Here is a 20,206-nt window from a genome sequence, read left to right on the forward strand (position 1 = left end):
CCAGACATATGCATGTAGGAGGGCATGGCATAGTAGGAAATAAAATTGCTCACAGTAGGCTTTTAATGAAGAGTAAAGGAATGCCTGGGATAGAACTCTAGATCTAAACAGCCAACTTTGGGCAGGCAGAGACCTCAGTGTCAGTGTAGTATCTAGGAAAATGAGAGATATAGGAGAAAAAGAATGGAGATTGGCCACGAGTCCTAGATGCTAAGAAGGGAGAAACATTTGGGAAAAGATGAAATAGTTAGCAGCAACTTTTAACTTACACTGAAGATCTGTGTAAGGGTGGAGGATAAAGAAACACAGGAGTAGAGCAAAGAACCTGTGAATTTCTAAGCACACTAAACATTTTATGCAGTTTAAAATTCAAAGATGTTCCCCATGATACACGTTATAATTTTTCAAATGTATATGCCATTTGAGATGGCAATTATATTCACTGGATTTGACTCCCAATCTGTTTGGCTCCCTTTTTTTTTTTTTTTTTTCTTTTCAAACATGGCAATTTATTAAAAGCTTCAAATACTGAAGTGTTTGGCATTTAATGAATACTTTGAATAAAGACTTCCAATGAATTTTTAACAAAATGTACTCAGAATTCACAGACTAATATCCATGAATATAAACCAATAATAAGTATTCTGCTTCTTTTCTTTTTTTTTTTTTTTGATTTATTTATTTTTTTTGTTTGTTTGGCTCCCTTTTAAGACTAAGTTTACCCCCAAACACTAGACTTGCTTTTGTGAAGATACTCAAATAAATGTGCTCTAGGTTTTAAAGCACTTTAGACAGTTTATAGTACCTATCTCAGTTAATTCTATGTATGAATGGTTATATTTATCTCCAGATTGACAGTGAAACACTTTAAGGGCAGGAACCATATTCCCCAGCACATTGTAGGGCATTTGATAGTCTCTCAAGGAAGTTACTGAAATAGAAAGAGGTTCTTTTTTTTTTTTTTTTAAGATTTTATTTATTTATTTGACAGACAGAGATCACAAGTAGGCAGAGAGGCAGGCAGAGAGAGAGAGGAGGAAGCAGGCTCCCTGCGGAGAAGAGAGCCCGATGCCGGACTCGATCCCAGGACCCTGAGATCATGACCTGAGCCGAAGGCAGCGGCTTAACCCACTGAGCCACCCAGGTGCCCAGAAAGAGGTTCTTGATGTTACCAAAATATCAGGAGACAAGAGTTGACAGTCATGGACTCCAAACATCCAATGGCTGATATACTCACAATTTATCTGGGAGCTTAATTCTTATGAGTATTGCATAAGCATTTCCTTTCTCAAATTTTCAACCATTCCTTTATTTAAAAATATAGGAAACTTAGTATATGCTAAGCACTCTGGTAGTGCACTGTGGTAGAGCTATGTCATTCTAAGCATTTTGCCAGTATATTTATAATAACTTATGTAGATGACTTTAGTGACACCTAAGATTTCACAGCTAAGGGATACTTGCAAGAACAAACTACTATTCACCTTTTATAAACTTTTAAAAGGTATTATTTTTAAAAATAACAGCTTTATTGAGATATAAGCCATATACCATAAAACTCACCCCTCTTTTGACATTTGAAGACTGGTTTTATTAAATATTTAGTACAGATCAAAGACTGTGGCTTAACGATGCAGTTTTTACTCAAAGCTGCTGTGTTTATTTCCATACAGATCATAGAAAAATAGCACGTAGACAAAAAATTTAATTTTAGTCAGTGTTTAAAGGCAGCTTGAGGGAGGGTATCCAAGATGGTGGCATTTAAAGATCCTGAACTCACCTCCCATAGACACACTGAATCTATAGCTACCTATGGAACAGTTCCTTCTGAATAAGATCTGAGAACTAGCTAACAGCTCCTTTACAACAAATGGTAGAAGAGCCACCTCTAGACGAATGGGAGAAATGAGATGCATTTTTATCAAAACCCCACCTGCAACATGGCAATCCATAATTGGGTGTGATTTCACAAATCTGTAACTTCTCCCCAAGGAATGTGGGGTTCATTCCTCACATCAGGCACCCCAATCCCTGATACCTGCAATGGAGAGAGAAGCCCCCAAAATATCTGGGTTTGAAAACCAATAAGGCTCACATCCGGGAAACCCAATGGGCTGTAGGGACTAGAGTACTTCTCTTAAAGAGCTTGTATGCAGACTAACTTATCCATGGGTCAAGCCTAAAAGTAGCAATTTGAAAAGTACATAGACTATATGTGAAGTTTGCTAATCGTAAAACATGCCAGAGAGGCAGAGGCCAATGGGACTCTCCAGAGACAGAGGCACTGGTGGATACCATTTTTGCACTCTTTCTCTATCATGATAGCTCAAGCAAGTGTGCCCCAGCTCTGTGCTTTCCTGCTGTCTTGTTAAAACTGTTGGACACATGAAATCTACACAGCAGATATTCCTCAGTCATCTGGCTCTGATAGCCAGAGGGGCTGCATTCCTGGGACCCATGGAACTGTAACAGAGACAGTTAACATCGGGTTAACATCCCAAGGGTACTACAGAGATAGAAGACTGAAACACTCCCAGTCTTTCTCTGGAAGATGCTCATTTATTCAGACACAAGTCTGAAGAGCAAACTTCAAGTTTGCCACATACCTAGGGCTGCAAAGGGGCTCTCAGGGAATGTAGTCTTGCAGGTCCATCTTTCTGGATTCTTTGGGCCTTTCTACAGTGCAATGATGCCTCACAGAAAGTACACACTCATCTGAAGCCCCACGTTTTGCAACTGTCACCCAAGGCACACTTCCAGGTCACCTGGTCTGAAGGTCAGCAGGATTTATAATGACAGACCCACAGAACTATTTATATTTGAATACTTTAAAGCTGCTGCCTGACCATCTGTCTTCTAATTAGCCTGAAAGTAGATGATGACTGAGATCCCTCCCTTTGGAAAACTGACAGGTTTTCAGCACACTTAAACACCTGGGACCTATCAAAAATAAACCAGGTTGTTTAGGTAATAACAAAGGTTCAAGAGACAACCAAGACCTAAAGCAATGTTAAACAACAAGTTTCACCTCCTATACAAGTCTACTCCTTCAGGATTAGAAGAGGTAGTGTTTTACCTAATATGTAGAAACAAATGTAGAGAATCAAGAAAAATGGGGAAAAAGAGGATTATGATCCAAATGAAAAAGCAAGATAAAACCTCAGAAAAAAATTTAATGAAATGGAGATAAGTAATGTACCTGATAAACAAACAAAAGTAATGTAATTAAGGTGCTCAACAACTTGGGAGAAGAATGGATGAACATAGTGAGAACTTTACCAAAGAGATAGAAAATGTAAGAAAGCCCAGAAGTCACAGAGCTGAATACAATAACTGAAGGGAAAAATATACTAAAGTGATTCAACAGCAAACTAGGTGAAGCAGAAGAAAGGATCAGTGATCTAAAAGACAGGGCAGTGGGACTCACCCAAATAGAGTGGCAAAAAGAAAGAAGAATTTTAAAAAGGGAAGATAGCTCAGAAGACCTTAGAGACAACAACAAACAGAATAATATTTATAATGTAAGGGTCCCAGAAGAGACCAGAGAGAGAGAGAAAGGGGGAGAAAACTCATTTGAAGAAATAAATCTCTGAAAACTTACCTAGCATGGGGGAAAAGCAGACATCCAATATCCAGGAATCCCAGATAGATTCAAGTAAGATGAACCCAAAAAGATCCACACCAAAATACATTACAATTAAAATATCAAAAGTTAAAGATAAAGGGAGAATTTTAAAAGGACGACAAGAAAAGCAAGTTGTTACATACAAGGAAAACCCCAAAGACTATCAGTAGATTTTTCAACAGAATCTTTGCAGGTGAGAAGAAGGCTAATAATATATTCAAAGCTGAAAGGAAAAAATTTGCAGCCAAAAATATTCGACCCAGCAAGGTTATCATTTTGAATTGAAAGAGAGATACAAAGGTTTCCCAACAAGTAAAAACTAGAGAAGTTCATCAACACAAACCGACTTTAAAAGAAATGTTAAAGTAACTACTTTAAGCTAAAAGGAAAAAAGCATGAATTAATAACAAGCAAATATATTAAAGTATAAATCTCATTGGTAAAGGTAAATATATAGTAAAGGTAACAGGTTAGTCACTGATAAAACTCTTATGAAGGTTAAAAGACAAAACTAGTAAAAATAACTATTGGTTAAGGAATATAAAAAATAAAAAGATGTAAAATATGACATCAAAAACTAAGAGGTGAGTGGGAGGCCATAGAGTTTTAGAATGTGTTCTAACTTAAGTTGCTATTAACTTTTAAAATAAAGTGTTGGGGCACCTGGGTGGCTCAGTGGGTTAAAGCCTCTGCTTTCGACTCAGGTCATGATCCCAGGGTCCTGGGATCGAGCCCTGCGTCGGGCTCTCTGCTCGGCAGGGAGCCTGCTTCCTCCTCTCTCTCTGCCTGCCTCTCTCCCTACTTGTGATCTCTGTCAAATAAATAAAATCTTTAAAAATAAATAAATAGATAAATAAATAAAATAAAATAAAGTGTTATTTACATAAGCTGTTATATGTGGCCCTCATGGTAACCACAAAGCATAAACCTACAGTAGATACACAAAAGATAATAAGAAAGGAATCTAAGCATAACACTAAAGAAAGTCATCAAACCACCAGGGAAGAGAGCAAAAGAAGAAGAGGAATACTGAGGAACTACAAAGCAGCCAGAAAACAATTTTAAAATTTGCAATAAGCACATACCTGTCAATAATTACTTTAGTTGTAAATGAACTAAATTCTCCAATCAAAAGTCACAGTGTTGCTAAATGAATAACAAAGGGCGCCTGGGTGGCTCAGTGGGTTAAGCCGCTGCCTTCGGCTCAGGTCATGATCTCAGGGTCCTGGGATCGAGTCCCGCATCGGGCTCTCTGCTCAGCAGGTAGCCTGCTTCCTCCTCTCTCTGCCTGCCTCTCTGCTTACTTGTAATTTCTCTCTGTCAAATAAATAAATAAAATCTTAAAAAAAAAAAATAAAGACCCATCTATATGCTGCTTATAAGAGACTTACTTTAGAGGTAAGGATACACTTAGACTGAAAGTGAAGGGATAAAAAAAAAATGTTTCATACGATTGGAAACCAAAATAAAGCTGGGATGACTAAACTTACATTTGACAAAATAAGCTTTAAAACAAACACTGTAATAAATACAAAGAAGGGAATTACATAATGATGAAGGGATCAATCCCACAGGAAGATATGACATTTGTAAATATTTATGCACCTAATATAGGAGCACCTATACATCTAAAGCAAATATTAAAAGATTTAAGGGAAGAAATTGAGATCATTGCAACAAAAATAGAGGATTTTATTACCCACTTACATCAAAAAATAGATCACTCAGTTAGAAAATCAATAAGGAAACATCATTCTTAAGTGACACATTAGACAAGTTGCACATAATAGATATACACAGAACATTCCATAAAAAGCAGCAGAATAGACATTCCTCTCAAATGCACAGGGAATATTCTTCACAACAGATCATATGTTACAGCACAAAACAAGTCTCAATAAATTTAAGAACATTGAAATCAAATAAAACCCCTTTTCTAACTACAATGGTATGAACCAGAAATGAATTACAAAGGAAAAAAAAAAAAACAGAAAGATCACAAATATAGAGAGATTTAACAACATGCTACTGAACAGCCAGTGGGTCAAGGACAGGAGAAATTAAAGGGGAAATCAAAAAAATCAACATGATACACCATATTAACAAAATGTAGGATAAAAATCATATAATCATCTCAATAGATGCAGAAAAAAAATCATTTGACAAAATTCAACATCCATTTATGATAAAAAAAAAAAAACTCTTAAGTAAGGATAGAGAGGGAATGAATGTCAAACTTAGTAAAGACCATATATGACAAGGCCACAGCTAATATATTCAATAGTGAAAAGCTGAAAACTTTTTCTCTAAAATCAGGAACAAGACAAGGATTCCCATTCTCACCACTTTTATTTAACATAGTATTGGCAGTCCTAGCCACAGCAACTGGGCAAGAAAAAGAAATGAAGCTATCCAACCTGGAAAAAAGAGGTAAAACACTCACTATTTGTGGACAACATGACTTAATATACAGAAAATCCTAAAGACTCCACCAAAAAACTATTAGAAATAATAAATGAATTCAGTAAAGTTTTAGCATACAAATTAACAGAAGAAAAATTGTTGCATTCCTATATACTAACAACAATCTATTAGAAACAATAATTAAGAAAACAGTTCCAGGGCATCTGGGTAGCTCAGTTGAAAAAGCATCTGACTCTTGGTTTCAGCTCAGGTCATGAGCTCATGGATCATGGGATCAAGCCCCACATTGGGTCCTGTGCTCAGCAGGGAGTCTGCTTGAAAGATTCTCTCCTTCTGCTCTTCCCCCACTCACTTGTTCTCTCTCTCAAAAAAAAAAAATAAAATAAAATAAAAACTTTTTAAAAGAAAAAAGGAAAAAAATCCCATCTATAATGGCATCAAAAAGAATAAAATATCTAGGATTAGATTTAACCAAGGAGGTAGAAAGGCTTGTACACTGAAAAATATAAGACATTAATGAAATAAACACAAATCAATGGAAAGATAACTCTGTGTTCATGGATTGGAAGAATTAATATTGTTAAAATGTCCATACTTCCCAATGCAGTCTACATGTTTACTGCAATCCCTATCAAAATCTGAATGAGATTTTCCCACAGAACTAGAACAATCGTAAAATGTATATGGAACCACAAAAGACCTTGAATAGTCAAAGCAATCTTGAGAAAGAAAAACAAAGCTGGAGTCATCATGTTCCCTAATTTCAAATTGTATTATAAATCTGTAATAATCAGTGGACCTGGGGTGGTTCAGTTGGTTAAATTTCTGCCTTCAGCTCAGGTCATGATCCCATGGTCCTGGGATTGAGCCCTTTATAGAGCCCTGCATCAAGCTTCCTGCTCATTGGGGAGCCTGCTTCTCCCTCTCTTTCCACTGTGCTCTCTTTCTCTCATTATCTCTGCCACTATCTCTGTTTCTCTCAAATAAATAAATAAAATCTTTCAATCAATCAATATATAATAATCAAAATAGTATGGGGGTCCTTGGGTGGCTCAGTTGGTTGGGCATCTGCCTTGGCTCAGGTCATGATCTCAGGGTCCTGGGATCAAGCCCCACACCAGACTCCCTGCTCATTCCCTCCCCGCTGCTTGTGCTCACTCTCTCACTCTCTGTTTGTCTCAAATAAGTAAAATCTTTTAAAAAATAAACAAAAATAGGGAGTCTTAGTGGCTCAGTTGGTTGGGTGTCTGCCTTTGGCTCAGGTCATGATCCTAGGGTCCTGGGATCAAGCCCTGCATCGGGCTCTCAGCTCAGCAGGGAACCTGCTTTTCCCTCTCCCTCTATGTTATGCCTACTTCTCTTTCTGTGTCAAATAAATAAATAAAATCTTTAAAACAAAAATAAACACACAAAAACAGTACAGTATTGGCATAGAAATAGACACATAGATCAATGGAACAGAATAGAGAGTCCAGAAATAAACCCACATATATATATGGTCAATTTATGTACAAAAAAAGAGCCAAGAATATACAATGGGAAAGGGATAGCTTGTTTAATAAATGGTTAGGTGAACTGGACAGCTACATGCGAAAGAATGAAGCTATACTACTATTTTACACCATGCAGAAAAAACTAACTCAAAATGGATTATAGACAAATGTAAAACCTGAAATCATAAAACTCTGAGAAGGTAGGCCCTAAGCTCTTTGATATATGTCTTGGTGATTTTTTTTTTTCTGGATCTAATTCCAAAAACAAAGGCATAAAAGCAGAAATAATTAAGGGAGACTACATCAAAATAAAGTTTCTTCTGTACAGCAAAATAAATTATCCACAAAACATACAGGCAACCTACTGAAATAGAATATTTACACATCATATATCTGATAAGGAGTTAATATCCAAAATAAACAACACACATAATGCAATAGCAATAAATAAATAAGCAAACCAAACAATCTAATTAAAAAGTGGGCAGAGGATCTGAACAGTCATTTTTCCAAAGAAGACATATACATGGCCAATAGGCCATGCTCAATATCACTAATCATCAGAGAAATGAAAATCAAAACTTGAATGAGGTATCACCTCTCACCTACTCAAATGGCTGTTATCATAAAGACAAGAAACAAATGTTGGTAAGGGCATGGAGAGGGGAACTCTCATGCACTGATAGTGGGAATATAAATTGGTGTAGCCACTGTGGAAAACAGTATGGAGTTTCCTCAAAAAATTGAAAGTAGAACTATATAATCCAGCAATTCCACTTCTAGATATTTATCTGAAGAAAATGTAAACACTAACATGAAAAGGTATGTGCACCCTGTGTTTACTGCAGCATTGTTTATAGTAGCCAAGATATGGAAATAACCTGTTTCCATCAATAGGAAGAATGAGCAAGATATAGTGTGTGTATGTGAGTGTACACACACACACACACACACACACACACAATGGAACTGTACTCAGCCATAAAAAAAGAATAAAACTTTGCCATTTGGGACAACATGGTGAACTTTAACAGTATTAAGCTAAGTGAAATAAGTCTGGCAGAGAAAGATAAATACTTAAGCAGACACTTTTACACAAAATCTGAAAAAAACTGTACAAACAAAACAAAATGAAACTCATGTATATGAACAGATTGGCAGTTGCCAGGGAGAAGGGGTGTTAGGGGTTGAGTGTAAGGGATGAACAGGGTCGGGTGGTACAGACTTCCAGTTGTGAAGTGAATAGATCATGGGGATGTGATGTGCAACAGAGCAACTCCAATTGAGGTGTTGAGCATACTTGAAGGCTGCTGAGGGAGAATGGATCTCGAAGGTGTTCATCAAAAGAAAAAAAAAATTGTATCTTTCTTATGGAGACAGATGGTGACTAGACTTATGGTGGTGATTATTTCACAGTGGAGACAAGTATTGAATCATCACACTGTAAGCCCAAAACTAATATAATATTGCATGACAATGATACCCAAGAATAATTAAGAATAGAAATAACAAGACAGGTGGACCTTATTTCCAAGTTGAATATAAGTTCTAATCTTAGATAAACCTTCACCTTGGTTGTACACATAATTTCCTAGTAACGCTAGTTAATTTTGTACAACAGCCAAATAATTTTTAATTTACCCACTAGTGATTCTGACATACTCAGCCCATTCGTGGGATTATTTTATGAATATTCTATACTTATTAAAATATTTTTGCATACATTTATTCCATATACTGACCGTTTTTGATGTAAAAAAAGGTCTTAAACTCTTACCACTGAGAAAGGGAAACCCTCTTACCAATGTTGGTGGGAATGCAAGCTGGTATAGCCACTCTGGAAAACAGTATGGAAGTTCTTCAAGAAGTTACCCTCGGACTCAGTAGAGTTACCCTAGGACCCAGTAATTGCACTACTAGGTATTTATCCCAAAGGTACAAATGTATTGATCTGAAGGGACACCTGCACCCCAGTGTTTATAGCAGCAAAGTCCACAATAGCCAAATAGTGGGAAAAGCCAAGATTCCATCCTCAGATGAATGGATGAGGAAGGTGTAGTATATATATATTACTACAGCCACCAGAAAGGATGACTACTTACCATTTACATTGATGTGGATGGAACTGGAGGGTATTATGCTGGGTGAAATAAGTTAGTCAGAGAAAGACAACTATCATATGGTTTCATTCATATGTGGAATATAAGAAACAGCCCAGAGGATCATAGGGGAGTCATGAGAGAAGGAGAAAAACCACTAGAGATTCTTAACTATAGGAAACAAATGGAGAATTACTGGAGTGGGGGTGGGTAGGGGAATGGATAATTGGGCAATGGGCATTAAGGAGGGCAATGAAGTGATGATGATCACCGGGTGTTATATGCAACTGATGCATTATTGAACTCTACATCTGAAACTAATGATGCACTATATGTTGGCTAACTGAATTTAAATAAAAATAAATTCTTGCTACTGAAAATCAAATATTACTATTTATATTACTTTTTCGAGAAGTGCTTTCTCAACTGTTTATTGCATGTGATAATAATACAGTTCATCAGTCACCTATTATAGACATTTGGCAAAAAAATTATTCTATTGAGTTCTATTTGCTCAGAAATTTTAGGTGAATATTAAATTGTGCCATTTTCACTGCAGCCAAGTAAAAGAATGCCATTTTGCAAGTAAATTTTTAAGGTTAGAAATGTTGATATTTTCAGTGGTTAAGCCGCTGCCTTCGGCTCAGGTCATGATCCCAGGGTCCTGGGATGGAGCCCCGCATCGGGCTCTCTGCTCAGCAGGGAGCCTGCTTCCTCCTCTCTCTCTCTGCCTGCCTCTCTGCCTACTTACGATCTCTGTCTGTCAAATAAATAAATAAAATCTTTAAAAAAAAAAAAAAAAGCATCTCCTCTTTAAAAAAAAAAAAAAAAAAAGAAATGTTGATATTTTGATGCCCACTATATAAACAATGCTGTTGAATATATGATTGCTTTATGATTATATACATATGACATAAACACAAGGACAAAAATTTAGATGTTTTTGTTTTTGCATAAAACTAAATAAAATGGATAAATACAGGTAGAGATTTACTATAACTATTAAGTAATTAGACCAGTTTTAGAGTTGTTTGTGCTCATAATGTTCTAGTTACATATCCTGTATATATAAATTCAATGTGAATTTTAAACTTCCCAGAAGATTTTAATCAAAAATTTACTAGCTTATGAACTACCTATTATACTGAAGAAGTCCACTATACTGAAAAAGTAACTTTATTTTTAGATTTCACTGAATCTAAGAGTATTTCTACTGGACAATGTACCTTACATACTACCTCCCCAAAATTCTAACTAAACTATAACATAATAACTTTTATTGCTTAGAATTTTGTTTTTCTACTTAATAAAAGAGCTATTTTAGGCTCATTTACACACATATTTTCATTACTCTTAAGCATTCACATAAAAAAATACAAACCGATTATACACCTCAAACATATTTGCATTCCAAGTCCAATTCTTCTGAATCACTTTTAAATCAGAATTATCAGTATTTTTTCCCCAAACTTTTTTTGTGTTGTTACCAAGAACATTGGTACTACAGTCTTTCTTAAAATAGTGCTCCAGTATCATCTCCAGTATTTTTTTCCAAGTCATGGACATTCAGCTTACCCATTTTGAAGTTGGATTTTCTTAACTTCCAGAAGATTTCAGAAAGGTTTTTAGAAAACAACCAGTCCTCCTATCCCTTGCTGAAATTATCTTTAAATAGTTGTTAACAGAAGTATCAAGGCATTGCAACTGTTGCTTCATGTCCAGGACTATAAACCTAATCCATTTCTACAGCAAAAACTATGACCTGACTGTTCCCCACCTGACAATGATTATAAGATGCCTACCTGTTGTAAGTCATCCTGATTTCAGAAATATTAAAACATGGGAAAGGTTTGTAGCAAAGCTTCTGTATATGCCACATTTGTTACCCTATATCCGGAGCTCCTCTGAGTAAGTCCTTGCAGTTTAAAGTGAGAAATGCCCATGTGAGGAGCAGCTCAATTGCAAAAAGACCTCTGCATTTCAGAATTTCACCCTGGGAATTACTGAGTCATGGCATAGGTATTCACTGGGAACTGCTGGCCTCTGAAAACAAAGGGAAATTCTAGGGGTTCAGAGACATGGAGAAATAAGAGTTTCTCCTTTATCACAGTTTGTCACATTAATACAAATTTTCAGTGGTTCTGGTATGATTTAACAATAGAATTTCATATAATCTTACATTCACCATTCTGTTAGGAATTGGGGAAAAAAATAAAATCCAGAGAGTCAGCAGGTGTACTGAATTTTGTTTATAGCATGTCCCTGAATCAGCAGCCAGATATCCCTTGAGCTGGACTTTGGTTTCAGCCTCCTGTACAAAATCAGTCACGGTATTATTTATAAATTAGTTTTATAAAAACTAAGATTTGTATATACTTGAAGTGGCATTCAGATCATGAAAAACTGATGAGTATTTGGGACTCAGATTTATAAAATGACAGCAGAATTCAAATGAATTCAAATGAATATAATTTATTGAAATCTTTAAAATGATGCTCTCCTTGCCTCTATGAATATTGGGATACTGATGGCCCTTCTTTTCACTGCATCTGTATCTTTGGGGTAAATACCCAGTAGTGCAAGTGCAGGGTCATACGGTAGCTCTAGAACAATCATCATCGTATTTGTGCCTCCTCACAAAAGACTGTCTTCATTTGCAAAGTGTGGAAAAGCCTTTTCAGAGGTTTTAAAAATGACAGCTTCATTGAGATAGAATTCATATACCATATATTCACCATTTTGAAGTCTACAATTCAGTAGTTTTTAGTTATATTCAGAGTTGTACCACCATCACCACAATTTAAGTCGAATCATATTTGTCACTCCAAAAAGAAACCCAATACTTCTTAGCAGCTGTTCTTCATTCACTGTTCTCTCCAGCCTTTGGTAACCACTATACTTTCTGTTTCTATGGATCTGCATATTATGGACACTTTATGTGAATGGAATCATAACATATGTGTTTTTTTGTGACTGGCTTCTTTCATTTAACATGTTTTGAAGGTTTTTCCATATTGTGGCATGTATCACTAAACGTCATTCTGTTTTAGCAGAATAATGTTCCATTGTGTGGATAGACCACACTGTGCTCATTCTTTCATTTGATCAACATTGGATTTGTTTCCACTTTTTGGCTGCTATAAATACTGTTGCTGTGAACATTTGTGTGCAAGTTTTGTATGGACATAATATTTTTATTTCTCTTGGAGATATATATATATATAGGAGTGGAATTGCTGGGTCATATGGTAACTGTATATCAGAAATTTTGAGGATCTGACAAGTTGTTTTCCAAAGCATGTGCACCATTTTACAATCCCACCAGCCATACAAGAGGGTCTGAAGGTTTAAGTTTAACTCAATGTATGCTCCAACAAAGAAAAGCCACCTGTTTTTTAAAATTTTCCTTTCACATTTCATTATCCTGAACCATTTTGCACTTTCTAAAGCAAAGACACAAAATCTCTCCTCTTTATGGTGACATTAAATGAGATGATACTCCAATAATTTCTCATTTTATTTTTTCCAGCCAAGGAGAGATGATAGAAGCAATTAAATACTTGAAAAAAGTTGTGAAAATTGCAGGAAACAATTTCCAAAGACTAGATGTTGTGAAAGCAAGTACAATGCTTGGGGATATCTACAATGAAAAAGTGAGTATATGCGTTTCATTCTTGTAGGGAGAAATTCTCAGAGTTTTAACATTCTATTCCCATCTGACTCTCACCTTCCCATGATATGTTATGCAGAATGACCCCAGGACCGCCGGGTTTGGTTAATGCACAGGGTAGTTACTTCCCCTTTTACCAGGACCTGAATGCCATCTTGGGCACAGTCACCACAAGCTGCTAAAATTAATTCATGTCTTCACAGCCAGTGAAGATTCTAAGTGGTTTTGGATTTGAAGAGCGATTAAAACATTTCAATTCAAAGACTATCATTATAATGGTTGGCTCTTATCTGCTGACACTAACATTCATCCCCCTTGCTTCAAATTCTCATTTTATTAATTCAGCAGTGATGGGCCTGCTAGGTTCTTCAGGAGAAGAAAGGACAATCCCAAGAGTAATTCTGAAGGAAATATGGAATTCTAACATCAGACTGGTTATGTAAAAGAAAAGAGAAAGAAGAGAAGGTCTAAAATAAAAGCATCTCTTATTCAAGAGACCATTACTAGTGAAATGAATTGGTCATAACACATTGACCTTTTGATTGATTTTTCCTGAGTTTAGCTCTTATCACCCAGATGGTTCTTTAACAAACAGTATAAAAGAGGCTTTTTTTCTCTAGTTATAATTGCTGTTTTGATAATGGTAGGATCTATCATTTTTGAGGGCAGTTTCATTCTTTAAGAATGAATGTTTCTATACCTTATCTTAGTCTTTAATGAGACGTTGTATACGTATTGATTAAAGGTACTAATTCTGAGACTAGACTCAGGTTTAGTAGGTTAAAAGCCTACTTCTTTCACTTGTAATAAGATCTTGTAATAAGATCTGTAGCCTGGACAACTTACCTTCTAGGTGCCTCAATTTTCTCCCCTTATAAGGTTGTAGTGAGTATTGAGTTAATGAATGTAGAGCAGTTCCAGAGAAGCAAGTCCCAGCTAGATAAGCCGTTATTATTTGGCACACCTTTATGGGGTATCATACAATCCCCCTTTTCCCTGAGGCTCAGAGGGTTTAAGTAATCTATCCCAGGCCTCCACATTTCTAGGTGGCAGTGGTATTCAAACCCATGCTCTTAATCACTACAGTCTTTTATTTGGCAGATAATTGACTTTTTGATGATTTCAGAATTATTTAGTCTTTTTAAAATTTTTATTTTATTTTTTTCAGTGTTCCAGAATTCATCGTTTAGGCACCACGCCCAGTGCTCCATGCAATACGTGCCTTCCATAATACCCATCACCAGGCTAACCACACCCCCACACCCCTACCCTCCAAACACCTCAGTTTGTTTCTCAGAGTCCACAGTCTCTCATGGTTCGTATCCCCCTCCAATTTCCCCCAACTCACTTCCCCTCTCCTCCCAGTGTCCTCTGTGTTATTCCTTATGCTCCACAAGTAAGTGAACCCATATGATAACAGACTCTCTCTGCCTGACTTATTTCACTCAGCATAGGCTTCTTTTTTTTTTCCCCCCCCCAAAGGAAACTGTTTTAAATTAATCCGAATGAATGAAACTATCATAGTTCCTGCTATGGAAAACGTGCTTTTTTTTTTTAAATATATTTTTTTAATTTTTTATTTTTTTATAAACATGTATTTTTATCCCCAGGGTTACAGGTCTGGGAAACATGCTTTTAAACAGGGTATCTGATTTCTTATTACACCTCCTCTCTCACTTTCTCTGGCTCATGTGCTTCCTCTCAGCTATTACCCAGGATCATTAAACCCCCTTTCGCTCTTGACTGTCACTCTCCTCCTTCTCTCCTCCCCTGTCTTTCTGGTCTTTCTGATCTCGGTGTTCCTCTCCCTATGTTCCTGCCCACTTTGTTTCCCCTCTTTCTTTGTGCCTCCCGCACCTGTCACCCCAGGTCCCTCTCTCCACGGTGAGCCCCTTCTGCCGCCCCATCTCTATGTTACAACTCTACTCCGGTGACTCCTGGATCTTGTTTATGCGCTTGTTTTCCTTTTTGGGATGCCATGCTGAAACACAGACAAGGCTCGTGGTCTTGTGAGACTGGCAGTCTAAGGAGGAGCTTATCCTGTAGTAGCAGAATTGGCATTCCTAGGTAATTCATATTCTTACTTTTAAAAAGGATTGTTCTTCAAAACAGAAGTGCCAAAAACACAAATTGCCTTACCCTCCACCAAACAATGCCCAGAACTCGTGTGTTAGTATACCACAAACATTAAGTATCAGCCTATATTCTCCTAGTTACAGAAAGCATAAGGGAAAAAAAAAAGGATAATCCTTATATTTGCATTTTTTAAGAGTTTGTATCCCATCAGTCTGTATTTTATTCTTTGGCTCTTAAGTCTTAAAGAAGAATCTAATATTTTAAAGGCTGGAGATATGAATACTATCCAAAGGCTATGACAATTACCAAAAGTTAATTTTTTACTAGTATGTCCCAATTCTAATATAAAATTTGGAGAATTTCAGGTATTCATGCTATCTTCAAATATACTTGCCTTCAAATATACAAATTCATTCATAAATCTTAGTGACTCTTTATATTTTAATGTAATAAATGGTCACAGATAAATAGGGTAGTGATTTTTAATAGTTTTGCTTTGTTTTGTTTTCTGTTTTGGTTTTGGGTTTTGGTTTTGGTTTGTTTTTGGTTTTTCTTTGAGAGAGAGTATGACAGGGAAAGGGGCAGAAGGAAAAAGAGAGAGAGAATCTCAAGCAGGCTCCACGCCCAGTAAAAAGCTTGATGCAGGGCTTAGTCTAACGATCCTGAGATCATGACCTGAGCCAAAGTCAAGAGTCAGATGCTTAATTGACTGAACCACCCAGGTGCCCCTTAAGTATACAATACTATAACAATTTTATGACATTACAGACTTCAAAACAAAACTCAATTTGTTATTAAAAATGCTAATGTTGCATTCCGTTTTTGTGCATTACTGTGATTCTTTGTGAGTACTTCCTCAAGTCAAAAGTCCACCGATTACTTCTCAGGCTGACTGAATTGTTAAATCATTCCCAAGAGTATAATTTGAAAACATATGACAAAGTGAGTTTATTAGAATCTAATGTAGTTATTTTTCCTTCTTATTCTTTTGAAACAGGGAGATAGCTTTGATGACATCCTGAATTTCCTTCTAGTTCTACAAAGTCATTTCCTAGGAAAATACTGACAAGGAATTATTTCATGTCTCTTATTTCAGCTGTTTATGGATATGTCCTAATGATATTAGATCCCTTTATTCAAGTTATACACCTTAACAATCTTATAAGCTGTTTGCATCACATCCTATCTATTATGCTTTTTCATGAAGGAAACTTGCAGGACAAAGAGGAGCCTCACTAATTTTTGCCCCTTTCCCCTTGAATCTGCACTCAGCTACTTATTAACTGTGACCTTGGGCACATGAATTCTTTGATCCTCAGTTTCTTCATGTTTCAAGCATCAATAACAAGATACCGTGAAAAACTATATAAGGATTAGGAGTTTATAAATATGTATGTGGTGCCTAGTCGAATGCCTGGCATATGTTGGGTATACAAAAGCACTTAGCCTCTTAGCACACTCAAGCTCACTCCCTGCAACTTCAGACTCCTATCCCTCCGCCTGCCCAAATCTTCACTTAGACTTCAAATATAACCTGTTAGAAATGGATTCATCATTTTCCCTTAAATCCTATTCCCCTATTAACTTCATGTTCAACTATGATAGACTATGACCCAGGTATTTTCTAGGCAAACCTCTCAATCTATGAGCTCCCCCTTTCTGACCTCATCTAGGCCCATGGCCTTAGATATGCTGAAGACTTCCAAATTTGTATCTCCAGCTCTGATCTCTCCTTGGGACTCCATGCTTGTAAATCTAGCTTTAGACATCTTAAATTTAACAGGATTCCTTCCTCCCAATCTTCTCCATCTGAATAAATGACGTCATAATCCATTAGCCCAGCTGCTCAAACCAAAAATCTGGGTATTCTTTGATTCTTTTCTCCTTCCTGCTCCATATCTAATCCAGAAGTAAACCCTGACCTTTATGCCACCAAACCATATCAAAGATGCGCCTCCTTCTCTGTATCTGCCACGATCATCCCATCAGTTTGTGACACTGTTTTCTCACCTGCCCTACTGCAGGAAGTTCAAGCCCATTCCCCATTTCTTACCCATATAATCCAGTCTCCACACAGAGGCCCAAGTAGTTCTTTTAAATGTAAATCAAATTGTGTTATTTCTGTACTTAATGCATTTCCATTACTTCCCATTCTTCTGGGAACCTGAAATAGTCTAAGTGAGATGTACACCAACTCACCCCATCTCTGACTTTATTTCTTCCCACTCTTCTTATCGACACCACCACAGCCAAATGGACTTTTGAAGTTCCTCAAATATGTGGAGCTTGTTGCTGCCTTAGGACATTTGCCCTAGCTGGAATACCCTATATGGAATGCTTTCCAATCTGAGCTTCATATCCCTGAATTATTGTCATCATATCTCAGTTAGATGCCACACCTTCAGAGAGGCCTTCCCTTGGCAACTGACTAAAAGTACCACATGGGGGAAGGTAGTTCAAAGGTACAAACTTCCAGTTCTAAAAAAAGCAAGTCTTGGGAATGTAATGTACAGCATGGTAATTACAGTTAATAATACTGTATTGTATGTTTGAAATTTGCCAAGAGTAGCTCTTAAAAGTTCTCATCACAAAAAAATTCATAACTATGTGAGGTGATGTTAACTAAACTTACTGTGGTAATCTTTTAGTAATATATACAAACATTAATCATAATGTTCTATACCCAAAACTAATATAATGTCATATATCATCAATACATTATATATTATATATGACAATATAATTGTCACATAATGTCAATTAGACCTCAGTTTTAAAAAGCATATGAAGGTGCTTTGGAAAGGTGGTTATATTTTGTAATATAAGATGGCATTATTGTTATTCATAAGGAAAACTGTTTAATCACAGCTACCATTTCTGTAATTTGAGTGCTCAAACACATTTTCTAATCTAAAATGATGAAATCTAATCCACTATATTCTGTGGGGCTTTATAGGCATTTGAGAGAAAAGCCAAAAAATTCAATCAAAGAAGTATCTGTTTTGTTGAAAAAATAAAACCTCTTCTTCACTTAACCAAAATATCTGAAATCTCCATATTCCCTGTTTCTGTTCATTGAAGTCCTGAAAGCTACATGCCAAAATAAAAATTATATGAAGAAGAAAAAAAGTAGCCACTGGGTACTCTTTAACATTACATTAATACTTCGCATAGCACTCATCTCCTAGTTTTCTTGTTTATGATATCTTCTTAGTGTTGTTTAATTTGGCTAGAATAGCTTAATGAGAATAGGGCCCATATCTACCTTGGTTATTATTTTGTTCCAGATCCTAAATGAGAAGTTGGCACAGAGGTGGTGAGCTTAAATATGTGAATCAATCATATTTTTTTTATTTTGAATCAATAAATTTGTAACCAGTTTTCTACCTCAGGAGAGTAAGAATCTCTCACTTTAGGAATTCAAAACTTCTATTTCATTTTTGTACAATGATTCTGAAAACTTGTACTGAATCTTTAAAAGCAAATCTTAATACTCCTGGTACTGGTCAGTCTTCCTCATCATCTCTTTTGTTGCTTAATATTATTCATGCAATGTATTCTAATTGTATTCCTTATAATCACTTCTAAGAAATAATGTTATTATAAGATCACAACTATAAGACTGTATTTGGAAAAAAATATTAGGATTAACTGTTTTCTCTAGTTATTATAGTGTTGTTATAATTAACATTAGCACATCTTTAAGAGATCATTTATTCTAATTAGTTTACCTTTTACTATATAATCATAGAAGATGGGCCACCCATTCCACCTTCCTGATGTGATCTCTTGATGAAAATATAGAATTAATATAAAGTAGCGAAATGAAAATGCTTTAGGGAAAAAAAAGTAGATACAGACTCCTTGTCAGGCTCCCACTCAGCAATGAGTCTCTTTCTCCGTCTCCCTCTGTCCCTTTCCCCTGCTCATTCTCAATTCTCTCTCTCAAAGAAATAAATAAAATCTTAAAAGAAAAAATACACACACAAATAAAAAAGTAATAATTCCAGACTAAAATAGTAAAAGCAATGTGTAAAAAATGGCTTTTTCTTAGTACTAGGAAATGTACTTTTATTTTTGAGCTTGCTCATTGAATAGAGTGACAGTCACTGAGAAGTATCTGGTAAGAATCAGAAAAATGCATGAAAATTCTATATTATAGTGTAATAATGCAAGCTTTGTTTTAAGGTCTACGATGTCATCAAGATCCTGTCCTGTAATTGTCCCTTAAATTCTTACCAGTGATATTTATAACACTAAGCAAAGTTCTCTTTTCCAGTAAGAGGCAATCCTGAAGTGATTAATTCACTTATATATTCTCAATTACTTATATATTCTCAAATTCATATTTAAGATTACCAAGATTAATTATTAGAATCTTCTGAATTTTATAATAGGTCAGGGATTAACTGATAGCAGAATCGAACTGTAGAACATTGGAAAGAACCTTTGGAGAAGAGATTAAATTTAGATATTAAGCTCTTTAAGAATTAAAAATCTAAAAATACAATACACAGTAATGAAATCTCATTCCAAAATGGTATGTATAAAAATCCTTGCATCTTAGAAGAATTAATGTATTTCTTTAATAGTGTTTTAAACTAGAGAAATTTAGGTTGATTCCAGTTTTATGGTAGTTGTCTCTGTGTTTAACAATTTAATACTAAGCTCAATTTGCAGGAAGAATAATTATATGTAATTATAATTAAATAGTTATGAATAATTATAATGCTCCTATTTAAGGGGGAAAAAACACTTCTTAGAGAGGATCTAATATAAAATTTAGGCATAGTAAATTCTGTTAACTGCTAAATCCCCA

General features: G+C 35.8%; 1 protein-coding gene across 5 annotated transcripts in view; it reads left to right on the forward strand.

Moving 5' to 3' along the window:
• TTC29 (tetratricopeptide repeat domain 29) overlaps positions 1–20,206 on the forward strand; it is a 235,842-nt gene that overhangs the window by 135,563 nt on the left and 80,073 nt on the right. For all 5 annotated transcript variants that reach the window (XM_082727578.1, XM_082727579.1, XM_082727581.1 and 2 more), the window contains one exon: positions 13,171–13,294. In XM_082727578.1, coding sequence (XP_082583704.1) covers positions 13,171–13,294 — 124 coding nt within the window. The remainder of the gene's footprint in view (positions 1–13,170; positions 13,295–20,206) is intronic.

Source organism: Mustela nivalis (genome assembly GCF_964662115.1).
Source record: "Mustela nivalis genome assembly, chromosome: 4".
Lineage (NCBI taxonomy): Eukaryota > Metazoa > Chordata > Mammalia > Carnivora > Mustelidae > Mustela > Mustela nivalis.